The sequence below is a fragment of the Vigna radiata genome, unplaced genomic scaffold, assembly GCF_000741045.1.
Source record: "Vigna radiata var. radiata cultivar VC1973A unplaced genomic scaffold, Vradiata_ver6 scaffold_161, whole genome shotgun sequence".
NCBI classification, from domain to species: domain Eukaryota; kingdom Viridiplantae; phylum Streptophyta; class Magnoliopsida; order Fabales; family Fabaceae; genus Vigna; species Vigna radiata.
In genome coordinates, this window is record NW_014542362.1 from 817,582 (window position 1) to 830,186 (window position 12,605).

Genomic DNA, 12,605 nt, shown 5'->3' on the forward strand with positions numbered 1-12,605 from the left:
TTCAATGATTATTATTTTAATGTTATAAGAGAAATTACAATAAAAGATAAAAACAAGACGAAAATGTAGAGAAGCATAATAGTTGTAGTCTCATCTTGCACTTTGCAACCTTGATAGACATAATTTATTGGAAGATATGGCGAATCACAATTATTGCTTTGTGTAATAATTGAAGTTTTGGGTCACTAATTTTTTCCCCCTTTATTTCGGGTCGTATATTTTTCTTTTAAATAAAATTCAGAATACATTATTAGGCTTTTATTTCTTCCTAATATTACATCACCTTTTCCTTTCCACGAGAAATTAAAGTGCATGATATTTTATTCCATTTTCTATTAAAGTTCCATTCACTTTTTTGCAAAAAGTACTTATTATTGATAAACCTTTTTACATCAGAGGGATACAAGTGTATTATCATTTTCTTTTACATTACAACACACACTCTTCTTTTTAATAAACAAAACTATATTCTATTTTACTCAACAATGTTTCTACAATGTTGACATGCTTATGTATTATACTAATATAAGTTTCTTTTTCAAAGGCTAACTCAAATATATAATACAATAACTCAAATATAAGTTTCTTTTTAATCCTATTTACTAAAACCTAACCTACCTTTTTTACTCTCTGCTTCAGTGAAACGCTCAGACACTCAGATTCTCACCTCCTTCGTATTCCCACCACGAAAGTTTCATTTTCAAAAAAAGTTTCATTTTCCAAAAACTCGGTGGTGTTTTGCAGCGACGTGTTTGCAGCGGCGTGGTGCTTTTTTTGTTTCCTCCTTGTAGCGGTGGCGGTGCGGTGAGTGTGCGGCGGTGCGGAGCGGTGGTTTTTCGTTGGTTTCGTTTGCGGGTGTGTTGGGCGGTGCGGCGGTGTTTGCTGCTTTGCAGCCGATGTGTACGGCGGTGCGGAGGGTGGTGGTCCGGCGGTGCGGCGCGGTGGTTCTCGTTCGTTTCGAAAGGTTAGTTTCTTTGTGTTTTTTTTTTTTTTTAAATGTATGTAATGTAGGTTAAATCTATTAATTTTTACAATAATTACCTTAAAAGTCGTACAAAATGATTAAATAAAAATGTAAAATTATTTTATATTGTTATTAAAGTAAATTTAGATATTAATTTTCAATTCCAATAATAAGAATATAAGACTTTTTTTTTGTCTTTCAAGCTAAAACCATTGTAGTATTGTACTATTTTATACCCTCTCAAAGTTACATTTGGAATGATATTCTCCTTTGCCAGAACGTTCATCCACTGGTGATTTTTTCGTTGGGGCTTGGAAGGAAAAGAAGTTGGACAATGGGTGGTGCTGGCGGTGTTTTGAAGTAATGTAACTTATGTAGAGAAGGTACGAAGGAATATGTTTCTTTTTGTTTAGTTTTGTAGTAATGATGCAAATTTGGTTGACAGAATTCAGTGTTTGGAAAATAGGCTTTCGAACACGTATTCTGGATTTTTGTTTTGGCAAGAAGCATTGGCTTCTGGATTGTTGCTTCCGGAAGATGTGGTTCTGCATTCCATAATGTTGTGGGAAAAAAGGAATATAGTATGGACTGTTGTATCCACAAGCATTTTTTTTTTCATATTCCAGCAAACGTAGATTTCATGAGAAATTCAAAAACTTTGGAGAGTAAACAATTTTAGAAGCCAATATTGAGGCTTATTTTGAAAAGCGCATTTTGGAATTATGATTTTACATTCCCCTCATCGCGTCTCTATGCTCTGAGCTCATTTTCATCTTAACATCTTTCGTGCGTGCGCATCTCCCTCAAAATACTCATCTCCATCTCCTTCCATCTCAGACCTCGCATTCACATTGTGTTTCCCTCTCCTCATGTGCGTGTTGTCTGTTCGGTTCACATGATTCAATAATGTATTTTCCAATATAATTTAGGGTTTTGCAGCTGTTTTGATTAATTGGTTTGAATTTACGATCTGTGTTTTATTTTTCTCCCTAATTGCTATACAAGTAGGTTTCTTCTCTGCCTATGTGTGTGGTTTCTACTGTGGTAGATTTATTGCATCTAACTCACTGGTAGATATTTGGTCCGTTTGTCATGCTCATTTGTTGTTCTGCTTTGACGAAATTAGATTAAAAGGTGTGTGTGGACGGTCACAGGCTAGGTTTATACTTGTATGCCAAAATAATGAAGATTCTTTGTTGTGATAAAGTCAACACAGTATGTTCACGATCTTCAGCTGGTAGATGATAGATAGTTTTGCTGATTTGATTTTAGGGTTTTCCAGTTTGGGTTTTATCTTGTTATCCGAGTAAGAAAATTCTGAAACTTCTTTTTGCCCTGTTTTCTTTCCCATTTTCCTGTGTGATTTTGTGGTCATAATTGAAATATTTGTTAAGTTGCTGCCTCCTGAGTGCAGCATTGGCTGCCACAGAGGTTCCTCACCTGCTCCTGGCCCTGGCAGTGGTGCCTCAGTCACTGTTGTCGGATCCTTGGTTGGTGCCCTAGTCTTGTCATTCTTTGCCTTGTTCCACTAAAATGTTACTTAGGATTGAAGAAACATGCAGTAGAGGAAGAGCCTGATTGTATTTATTTATATACACATATGTAAGGAATAAAGTGTGAAATAGCCATTATATGCTTGTGCTTTGATGTTTATGTACCATCAACAGTGTTGGAAATGTAATTGATTTGTGTTCATAATGAAAAAAAAGTTATATTAAACATGTGTTTGCTAATTTTTCTTCTTTATGCATGAATTTTTTACTTTTACGTTTCTTTATATCTGGAAGAATGAAAAATGTTCTGATATTGAATCGTATATTTGGACCTAGTTTTCCACTGTGAATAGAGGTTATAATAATTTCTCTTAAACTTTCATTTGATCATAGTACATATACATTATAATTTGACATTTTTAAATACCTTGACTACTCCAATTACTATTTAGAGACTATAACATCTCAGTTTCACGACTTTTCTACAAACTTTGATCCTATGAACCGATCATAGAACTAATCTTTAAACCCTTAAACTTTGATTCTGCTAATCGATTTTAGAACCAATATTTAATCTGAAGCTTGGACATGGGTAATGATTTTAGTTGCCCTGTTTTCTTTCCCATGCTATTTTGAAGTAATGTGCAATTTAATGCTCCTGAAGCTTCTGGTTAAGTTGAAGAGTGACTTGGTTTTGTGAAATGGAATTATTATGGGATCATGATTTGAGAAATGTGTAGTGTAATTAGGTTGTCCCACAATTGATGAGAATGATCTCTTGAATTTAACTTCTATTTTTCCATCAAAGCATTGTCTTTTAGCATAAGATTTGTAGGTTGTTATATGCCCCTGGTTGTCATAAAATAAAATATTTATTCATTTTCCTTGCTTGCCTTTAAGCATGTGTGCTGATTGACTTTAAGCCATGCACTGAGAAGTGTTTGTTTACTAAAATAATAAAAAATTTAATGATGAAATTTTAAAAAACAGTGTACTATCAATGATAGTTTTTATTATAGCCTTAAAAAAGTGGTGTTATTCAGTTGCAGAACTTAACTCATAGTCCAGTTTTTTCTCTCAAATAAAGCAAGATAGTGAATGGGTGGGAAGGGGACTCGATGCCCCCTTTGAACCAAGCTCACAGGATTGTTGTCTGTGGGTATCTTCATATGTACAACATGTTGCTCCACAAAGTTAGAGAGAGATCAACAAAGTGAGAGTTGTAGGAGTGAGTGGGGTGTAAAGGGAAGAGAATTCAGCTGTCTTTTTTGAATAAGATCAGATAAGGTGTTGTCTCGGGTCTTGGAGGCTTTTCCGTATGATTATTGTCACTTTTTTCATAGGATTTCACCATTGTGCTTTGTCTGTAATACTTGTCTAAAGGGTGAGGTTTTAAGGTTTTTAGCAACTATTTTAATGTTTTTCGTTTTAGCCTTTTCTAACTTTCCTTTACTGCTGCTAACTTTCTGTGACCACCTTTTTGTCCTCTAATGCAGTTCTTCATGATGTCCTGTCAGAGGTTTATTTTCAAAAAAGTTCTATCTTTATCTGTTTTTTCCACTCTCTCATTTTAATTTGAAGGTTTGTTTGATGCATTTTTTAACCCCTGTTTATTAATCTTTTCATCCGGACATACTCTCATCACTTCTCTCTTGTTAGATTCTTTACACTCTCTCTTCTGCACTAAACTTCATCACTGTCTTTGTCCCTCCATTTTTAAAACCAAGAATTTTTCATTTTCTTTTTCAGTTTTTCTTTTTCACCGTCCCTGGTATATTGAAACAACATTTGGCTTCACTTGGTTGTTACAGGTTGGACATGTTTGCTTTTAAATAGATAGACATTTTTGTGTCTTTGATTGTAGAAAAGTATAGATTGCCAGTGGGGATAATTTGGTACTTGGATCTGTTATTGGTATAAACTAAATGATACTTTTCTTCCTAGAGTTATAGCTTCTTAGGTTGAATTCACGTCTCTAATCAGAATTTTGTTCTTGCTTGCAAATTGTATGTATGCACTTGTGGAATTTTCTAATTGTTTGAGAGCTGGTATGAAGCATTTCTAAAATTTTGAAAAACTGTTTTTTTTTTTGTCTGCTTTGGTAATATACAATGTAATGTCATTTGATCCATTTAGCTGAACTTACTTATTGTTGAGGTTTGTGATTTTTGTCTAAGACACTTTGAATTTACAGATCTCGGAAGAAGACAGATCTCTAAGATTTGAGCTCTAGAGGTTGTAGAGGAACTTAGAACTAAGAGAGCAGACAAGCAGGTTAGTGATCACTGTTCTTCATCTGTTTTTGATTAATTCTTATTTTATATATTTTTTCTTTTTAGCATTATTTGTGAGATGAGTTGAAAAAGAGAATGATTTTACTATTTTCATTCATGCTAATTACATTCTCCTTATCTCTATTTGTAGCAATCTAATCTTCTAGAAAGGGAAATATAGAAACAAAATAATCTAGAAGATCATACACATGTTTTCTCTACTTAGAAAGATTCTATAGATATTTTCTCTAATTGAGAAGATTCTATAGATATTTCCTCTAATTACAACAAGATGTTAACATGATTGAGTTTATACTTGTTACATGTTTTTTAGAAAATAAAGCAATTATCAAGTTCCACAAAATGTCTTTAAAATTTGATTTCTTGATAGCAATAATTACCTGATATATTATTTCTCTCCAGTTTGAAAATAGATTCTTCTTTAATATTGTTATAATAAAAAATACAAAGAGTATCCTATATTAATCTAATTCCATAGATTTAGAAAATAATCAACAGAATTTTTTCACTGGATAAAATTAAGCAAGGAAATTTGTTATTTATTGTCATTGTGTTGCTCACATGGCATGTAGTTTAATTTCATATCTGAAATTAAACTTATATTCTGATTAGAAAACAAGATTTCAGAAACTTATTCTAAATCTTGCCATAATTGGAATATTAGTTTTGGAATAAATTATTGAATAACTTACATTATATAACACAATTCTATCATTTATTATATTAAGGGGCATGGACAAAGAGTGGACTAAACTTCCAAGGTTTAGTGCAGAGTACATCAATGGTGTCGAATCTTTTTTGGATTTTTCATATACTAGGGGAAGACCTCAAGGAAATGAGATTTTATGTCCTTGTGTAAAGTGTAGAAATCGATGTTGGGCAAGAAGTGTGGTTTATGATCATTTGATAGCCATATAGGTTTTCTAAAAGGCTACAGTGTGGTTTATGGTTGTGGCACTGACCCGTTTGAGAGACTTGACTAGAGTACAAGTTCAACAATTCCATTAGTAATTACGGGTAAAACCTGACACCCATTGCTTGATTGCATGGCTTTGAATCATGGGCACACATAGGGTGAGTTGCTGCAGTGATTAGTGATTGTCAAGATGGAGAGAGAATGGTGATAGCTAAGACAGTTAATTCATTAATTTACTAATGCATATTCAACTTTGATTTTTTCTGTTGACAACAGCTTCGGATAGATGAAAGTGAAACTCTATTTTTTGTATTTTTCTGCAGAGGAAATGCTTAATTGGTTAAGCAAGCGTTGTTTATGCACCCTTGTGCCACGCCCATGGCTTTTTGTGGGGTTGGGCAATCCTGGTAACAAGTACGCAGGAACTCGCCACAATGTACCTTTTTTCCTTTCCATTTATGTTTTTTCTTTTTTCTGCTTCTGCTTCTACAACACTGTTAGGAGTTTGTTTTGGTGGTTACAAGTTTTAGTCTTCTGTCTTTAAATTGCATTAGAAGTGTTCTGCAGTGTTACGGTGGCATAATCAACATCTGATTTAGCATTTTCTTGATGAATTTCCAAAATACGTTTTTGTCTAGGTGGGCTTTGAGATGATTGATGCATTTGCTGAGTCGCAGGGGATTCCTATGAACACTGCCCATTCCAAAGCCATTTTCGGAAAAGGTTTGCCCGCTGCCTTGCTTAGATATTTCTATTTTCTGTTCTTCTCTCTATGTTTATTGTATTCATGAATTTTTGCGCAAGTTGGTTTGTTGCAGGTTTTGTTGGTGAAGTTCCTGTCTTCCTTGCAAAGCCTCAGACTTACATGAATCTGAGTGGTGAATCAGTAAGGAAACTGGATGTGCTGATTTTTTTTTTTCTCTCAACCATGTGGATATTTAACTTTAGATTGTGCAAGTTGTGCTGTCTATATATAGCTTGTCACTTGCCACTCACAAAAATTTATTGACCACGAGTTCCTTTAATCGCTTAAGCTTATAGTCTACTTTGAAGGGTAGCTTTTCTAATCTGCACATTGAAATTTACTCTTATTGGTTGGCATTTTTGTGAAGTTATATGTACTATCAATAGTTGTAAACAGTTAAAAGATTGAAAGTATTTAAGTTTAATATTACGACAACAGGGATAGGAAAATCTTGAAATTGACAATGACTGCTAAAGGAATAACAGTAGCTTCTCTAATCTGCACATTGAAATTTACTCTTATTGGTTGGCATTTTTGTGAAGTTATATGTACTATCAATAGTTGTAAACAGTTAAAAGATTGAAAGTATTTAAGTTTAATATTACGACAACAGGGATAGGAAAATCTTGAAATTGACAATGACTGCTAAAGGAATAACAGTATTTCGGCAGTTTAAGCTCTGACAGAGTGGATGGTGTTTAGTTCCTTAGTTTCTTCTCATTTGAATATTGGGTGTTTAGAAGAGCTTATACTGAGCTAATTTTAAAGTGACTTATGAATTTCTTATGAGTCCCTTTAGCTTATTTCAATTAGTTTCAAGGTGAATATAAACATAATCTCTTCTTATTTTAGTATGCTTATTATATAGGCTCTTATGTTATATTAATCTTCAATAAGAACTTATTCTGCTTATCGAAATGCACATATAATATTTCTAGACTGTTAGAGCCTAGCATATTGAAAACTAGAAAGTTGTAGCAAGTTGGCGGTCATGCTGGCAATCTTGAAATCAAAGTTCCTCTTAGTGAACCATGATTATTTGATGACAGATTCACATTTGTGACCTTGTAAATTTTGAATGGAACAGAGAGTACTTTGATTGTCTGGTATTATACGGCAATCAAAAAGAATTTTAAATTTAAGAATTGTAAATTGAAGTTAATGGTTGGAAAGCCGCCTTACTTGTGATCGGTCTTGGGCTAGAAAAGGTTACCCACTGAGGGGTTGACCAGAAATACTGCGTTAAGCATCATAGAGGACAGCCACTGGGATGTAGTTCTTAGGCTGTTGGGTCTCATTGATTAGAGGTATGACTTAATAGAGCTTATTGTTAGAATAGGTAAACTTGTTTGTACATATATGACTTAAGGCTGTTTTGTCAGGGAAACCATGTGTTGTATATTGTGTTTTATGTTAATTAGGAAAACATAGACTTTTGCTATTGTTTGATATTGGTACATATTGTTGATATTGTTTTTAACAATATCTTCTATTTACCATATTTAGGTTTGGTTGCCATATATACTTGTATCATTCTTCATTGTAAATATACTAACCTATGTGTGTTTTAGACACAAGAGAGATTAATCCTATACCTAGTTTTATTATATTTAATACCATGTAAAAAGAAATAATTTTCTTGATTATAGCCCAATCTCTTACAATAAGAGCACTAAGGACATCTGCAACCACTTTGGCCTTAACCTACCCTACCATGAGTAGCAACCTTGGCAAATCATTCAGCAAAATCATAAAGATTTTGGCTGATGGGAACACGAAGCAATCAAGTTATGAGGCTTTCCATGGATGGAACATCATGACCTATCAAAATTGGTTTCTAAATACATGATTCAACACTTGATTACATTGTACCTTTTCAAGTTCTTAATGTAACAACAGATAGGGTGTTCCTCATTTGAATCTCCCCCTGTTTGGGCTGACTACACCATTCTTGTTCAAGAATGAACCTCTGTATTATGCAATATTTTGACCACTCCCTTGCATAATTTCTTGACATGCTTGGTTGAATGGGGATTAATCACCTCTTGAGTATTTTTCTCATTTGTGATCCTGTCCTCTAGCGTGATGTCTTGCTTTTGCATCTACCGTTTCAGCCACATCTTGATCTCTTTTATTCCCTCACCCTTTCTGATTCATCTTTCACATTTTTCTCTTCAAGAATTGTCTTAACTCTTCATTATCTTGTATTGTTTTTGCTTGCAAGAATGATGCTACACTTCACCTAAGTTGGTTGCCTTCACCACAAACACTTCACCTACGCTTCTTCATTGAGTTTTGGCTTGATTTCTTGTTTCTTCACCCACTGCTGCACCATTTGCTTGAACTTAGATAATTGTTGGTCCTCGCTTTCAAGAACACTGTGGAAGTCTGCATTTCTTTGATGCAGATTTCCATCTCATTTCTCTTCTTGCTTTAAGGTAGTCAATCTTTCAAAGACACGGTTACCATAAGTATCTTTTGATCAAATCTTTAGAAAAGGATTCCCAATTTGAATTTGGGTTCATTTGGCACCAAGAATTTCGAACCATTGCATGGCCAAACCCTTCATGCCCATGAATGGATATTGCAGCTTATGGAATGAATAAATTTCTTGTACCTCAGAAATTTTCAGCCCTAGCAATCAACCAATTAGGTCTGCCCCTATAGATGCTGGCAGCTCCATCTTCTTTTCCAAACATGCACTTCATCTCCAACACTGCCTGTCCCTTGAAGATACGGCAAGTTGTAAGAATTACAACAAGAAAAGAGAAAGATTTTTTTATTGAATAGGATGAAAAGAACAAGAAATAGCATAACGCTCTCACCTCCAAGGTTTGCCCTTCACAAAGGATTTCTCCTTTCGTAAAGTGTCAAAATTTAATCTCCAAATGAACATATATAAATCCATGCATTTATTTAACTTATTAACTCCCTAAACAGTAATATCCTACCTGTATTAACTATCCCTTTCTCATAATCCTAACAGGTTGATGTTTAGGTTACACATGAAACCTTGTTCTTATTATCAATTTATGTTATTCATGACTCCTCATTTTACTGCAGACAGGACCACTGGCTGCTTATTATAAGCTACCTCTTAGTCAAGTGCTTGTGGTTAGTTATTCCGTATCCCACTCCTTTTCTTTTAAGTATCTAATCAGTGACTGGTGTGCTATTCTTTATTTAATCATCTATTTTTGGTTGCAGTTCCATGATGACATGACCTTGCCGTGTGGGGTGCTTCGTCTTTTTGACAAAGGGGGTCATGGAAGCCACAAAGGGTACAATACTAAATGATAATTCTGAAGTAAAATTAATACTATCTTCATCCTTAAGTCTTTTTGACATTGACCATAAGAAATTGGTTGCTAATCCAAGTACCTACTGCCCTAGAGATATTATGGTGTTTATTACGCATCACTAGATTATTTAATTCACTAATTTCCGAACCCAATAGTTATCTATGTTGAAATTAACATGTATCTGTTATTGTCAACATAATCAAATTCACATCACTTTGGAAGTCAGTTCTACGTTTTGCTATAATGAAAAATTAGATGGAGTAAGCCAAATTACATAACATTGTGGTACATCAACATTACTGTGAATGGCTGTGAAATTTCATAAAACAATTTGGATATCTTAGTTGAATATAGTGAAAACTCCCTTGTGTTGAATATACACATAGGATCCTCTATTGGATATATTCATAGAGTTCTCTATTTATAATAGAAGAAATATAGGCTAAGCTCAAAATACAAATAAAAAATATAAACAAACAAACTAAAGATAAGAGATAAATATAAACTAAATATAATATCTCTAACACTTCTACTCAAGTTGGAACATACAGATTGTATGGCCCAAGCTTGAAATAAATAAATTCAATTTAAAATATGTAATTTGTCTTCATGAATGGAGTGAAGTCCTTAGAAGATGCTAAATAGGAATTAGAGCAAAATAAAAATGTTAACACCCAGTGAGTGTGAAATGACAAGTTCCTCTGCTCATACTAACAACCCAACACGATGCTTCATAAATTTTCTCATTTCCTCATCCCTTTATCTGTTTTCACGTCAAACTAAACAATCATTCTCTCTCCATGTTTGATTTCTGGCTTCCCGCATTCTGTCCTACATGCCACCTGTCCAATTTGTTATTCCTCTCTCTTCTCCTCACAGTCTCTCTCATGTCATGTTTTTTCTTTTCCTCTCACATGCCCCCAGGCCTTGATTCTCAGGTCCATGTTCCTTTCATTCACTTTCTTACCCCTCACATTCTTGCATGATGGGCCTATATCATGCATATTATAGTTCTAATGGTTCATCCTTTTCATTTATTCTTTCATACAACTTTGTTTAGTTTATATCAAGAACTTTTGTTACTTGAAGAAACTTCTGTCCGCTCTAAAATAGTGTCTCACTAACTTTCCGTAAACGAACAGTCTATTAGTACTTGTATGGAAACCTAATCACATAGTTTTTCTTCACCATTGTTAATTACATTTTCACTTGTCAAGGGGTTCTATGTTGTCATATCTGTAACGGTTCATGGATTTTGGAAAAATGGAAAATAGTTTTTTTAGCAAAGCTGGATTAGAGAATGTGTTTATAATTCAATAATATTGTTTAAAGGATGAGTGGTGATGGAAATTGAGTTCATGAAATCTTTTCAGCTCTGATTTTTTCTTGTTGAGTGCTTCTAAACTCAAGTGATGCTACTCACCGTAATTCCTCCTCACTTCTTACCGACAGGCTGAAGAGTGTGATCTATCACTTCAGAGGAAATAGAGAATTTCCTAGGCTGAGAATAGGTTGGTGTTTTTCTTGTAAATCCTTTATTGTTTCCCTAGTTCAGTTTATGGCTGTCTTTTATTTTCAATTTGCTTTGTCGATAGGGATTGGAAGTCCTCCTGGGCAAATGGATCCTAAAGCATTTTTGCTACAAAAGTTTAATTTGACAGCTAGACAACGAGTAAGTTCTTCGTTAACTGCTAAATGCACTCTTGGTTCTCATGGTTCAAATTGCAATGGTGCTTCTCATGTTTTCTATGAAGTACGTAACTTGAATCCAATTATAAATGTCAATGGCAGTTCAAATAGAACGGGTAAATAATGATTTGATATTGTAATGTGATTCCAAGAGGTGATAGCCTTGTTGCACTGCGGGGTGTGAGAAATTTCAAATACGACAGCAGTTCAGTCGCTTGCCACATTAGTGCAATGTCATAAAAATGTGCTCATAGTTTCCATTGGGTGGCTTGATAAAAATGAATGTACTGATCCTGAAAGTTTTAGGCCAAATTTTTTATAAGAGCCATAGTTGTTAAAACCATGTGATACGTGGAGGCAGTAGAGCACTACCCTGGGTGACATTACCCCATTTCTATACTAAAGCAAATTTCTTGTGGAAATTGCTTTTGCATATTTTTCACATCGTAGTATATGCACCGTATTAAAACTGGCCTAGTTACAAAAATCTTCATCTCAATGTATCTGGCTTTTCTCGTTGAACAGATTGACGAGGCTTTGCAAGAGGGAGTTGATGCCTTGAAGCTCCTTTTATCTAAAGGTTTTGCAGAGAGTGCAAAAAGATTCAACAAGGAACAAAAGTATAAGCACTTGAGAGTGCAAAACTTACCAGTTTGATAGGATTCCCTTTTTCTCTTTAGGTTGCAATACATGTGTACAACTCAGTGATTGAAAATTGCCTGAATTTTGTAACATTCCATATATATATATATATATATATATATATATATATATATATATATATATGTATGTATAAAATTTTCAATCTTGATTTGCTTTAATTTGGATATTGTCTCTGAAATGTGCAAACTCAAAACTGGTGGGATAACTTAAAACGTATTAAAGGATTATTGCTACATTGTGTATAATATATGGACTTTGATGAAAGGGGCATCATCTGTTAGAGTAGCATGCATGTACCTTTTCCCACCCCATGGAAAATGTTTTTAATGTAATCTGAGACGCGCTATTAACCATGGAGTAGGTAGGGAAATTTGACATAATCAGGTCAAATTATTTTTTGTTGAACAGTTATTAAGACATCTTCCATAAATTAGTTTATATATACGTTAACTCTAGCTAGGGAAAAAAGATTTTGTTATTGATGTCGAAAAGGTTCATCTAAACACGTTAAAAAATGAATTTTCAAAACTTCAACCTAC

The 12,605-nt window shown here is 34.0% G+C and overlaps 1 protein-coding gene across 3 annotated transcripts; it reads left to right on the top strand.

The window, feature by feature from the left end:
• The first annotated feature begins 585 nt into the window (after positions 1-585).
• LOC106779756 (peptidyl-tRNA hydrolase, mitochondrial) lies at positions 586-12,161 on the top strand. Of its 3 annotated transcripts, XM_014667949.2 has the most exons (11): positions 586-964; positions 1,242-1,347; positions 4,652-4,731; positions 5,991-6,103; positions 6,306-6,390; positions 6,486-6,553; positions 9,476-9,526; positions 9,620-9,693; positions 11,167-11,225; positions 11,310-11,386; positions 11,929-12,160. In XM_014667949.2, the coding sequence occupies exons 4-11, from the start codon at positions 5,996-5,998 to the stop codon at positions 12,058-12,060; spliced, it is 654 nt and encodes a 217-aa protein (XP_014523435.1). In that variant the 5' UTR covers positions 586-964; positions 1,242-1,347; positions 4,652-4,731; positions 5,991-5,995; the 3' UTR covers positions 12,061-12,160. The 3 variants fall into 3 exon arrangements, with proteins under 3 accessions (XP_014523435.1, XP_022632420.1, XP_022632421.1); XM_022776699.1 differs by lacking the exons at positions 586-964; positions 1,242-1,347 and adding an exon at positions 3,989-4,268; XM_022776700.1 differs by lacking the exons at positions 586-964; positions 1,242-1,347; positions 4,652-4,731 and having other exon boundaries at positions 5,991-6,081; positions 11,929-12,161.
• The last annotated feature ends 444 nt before the right edge of the window (positions 12,162-12,605 follow it).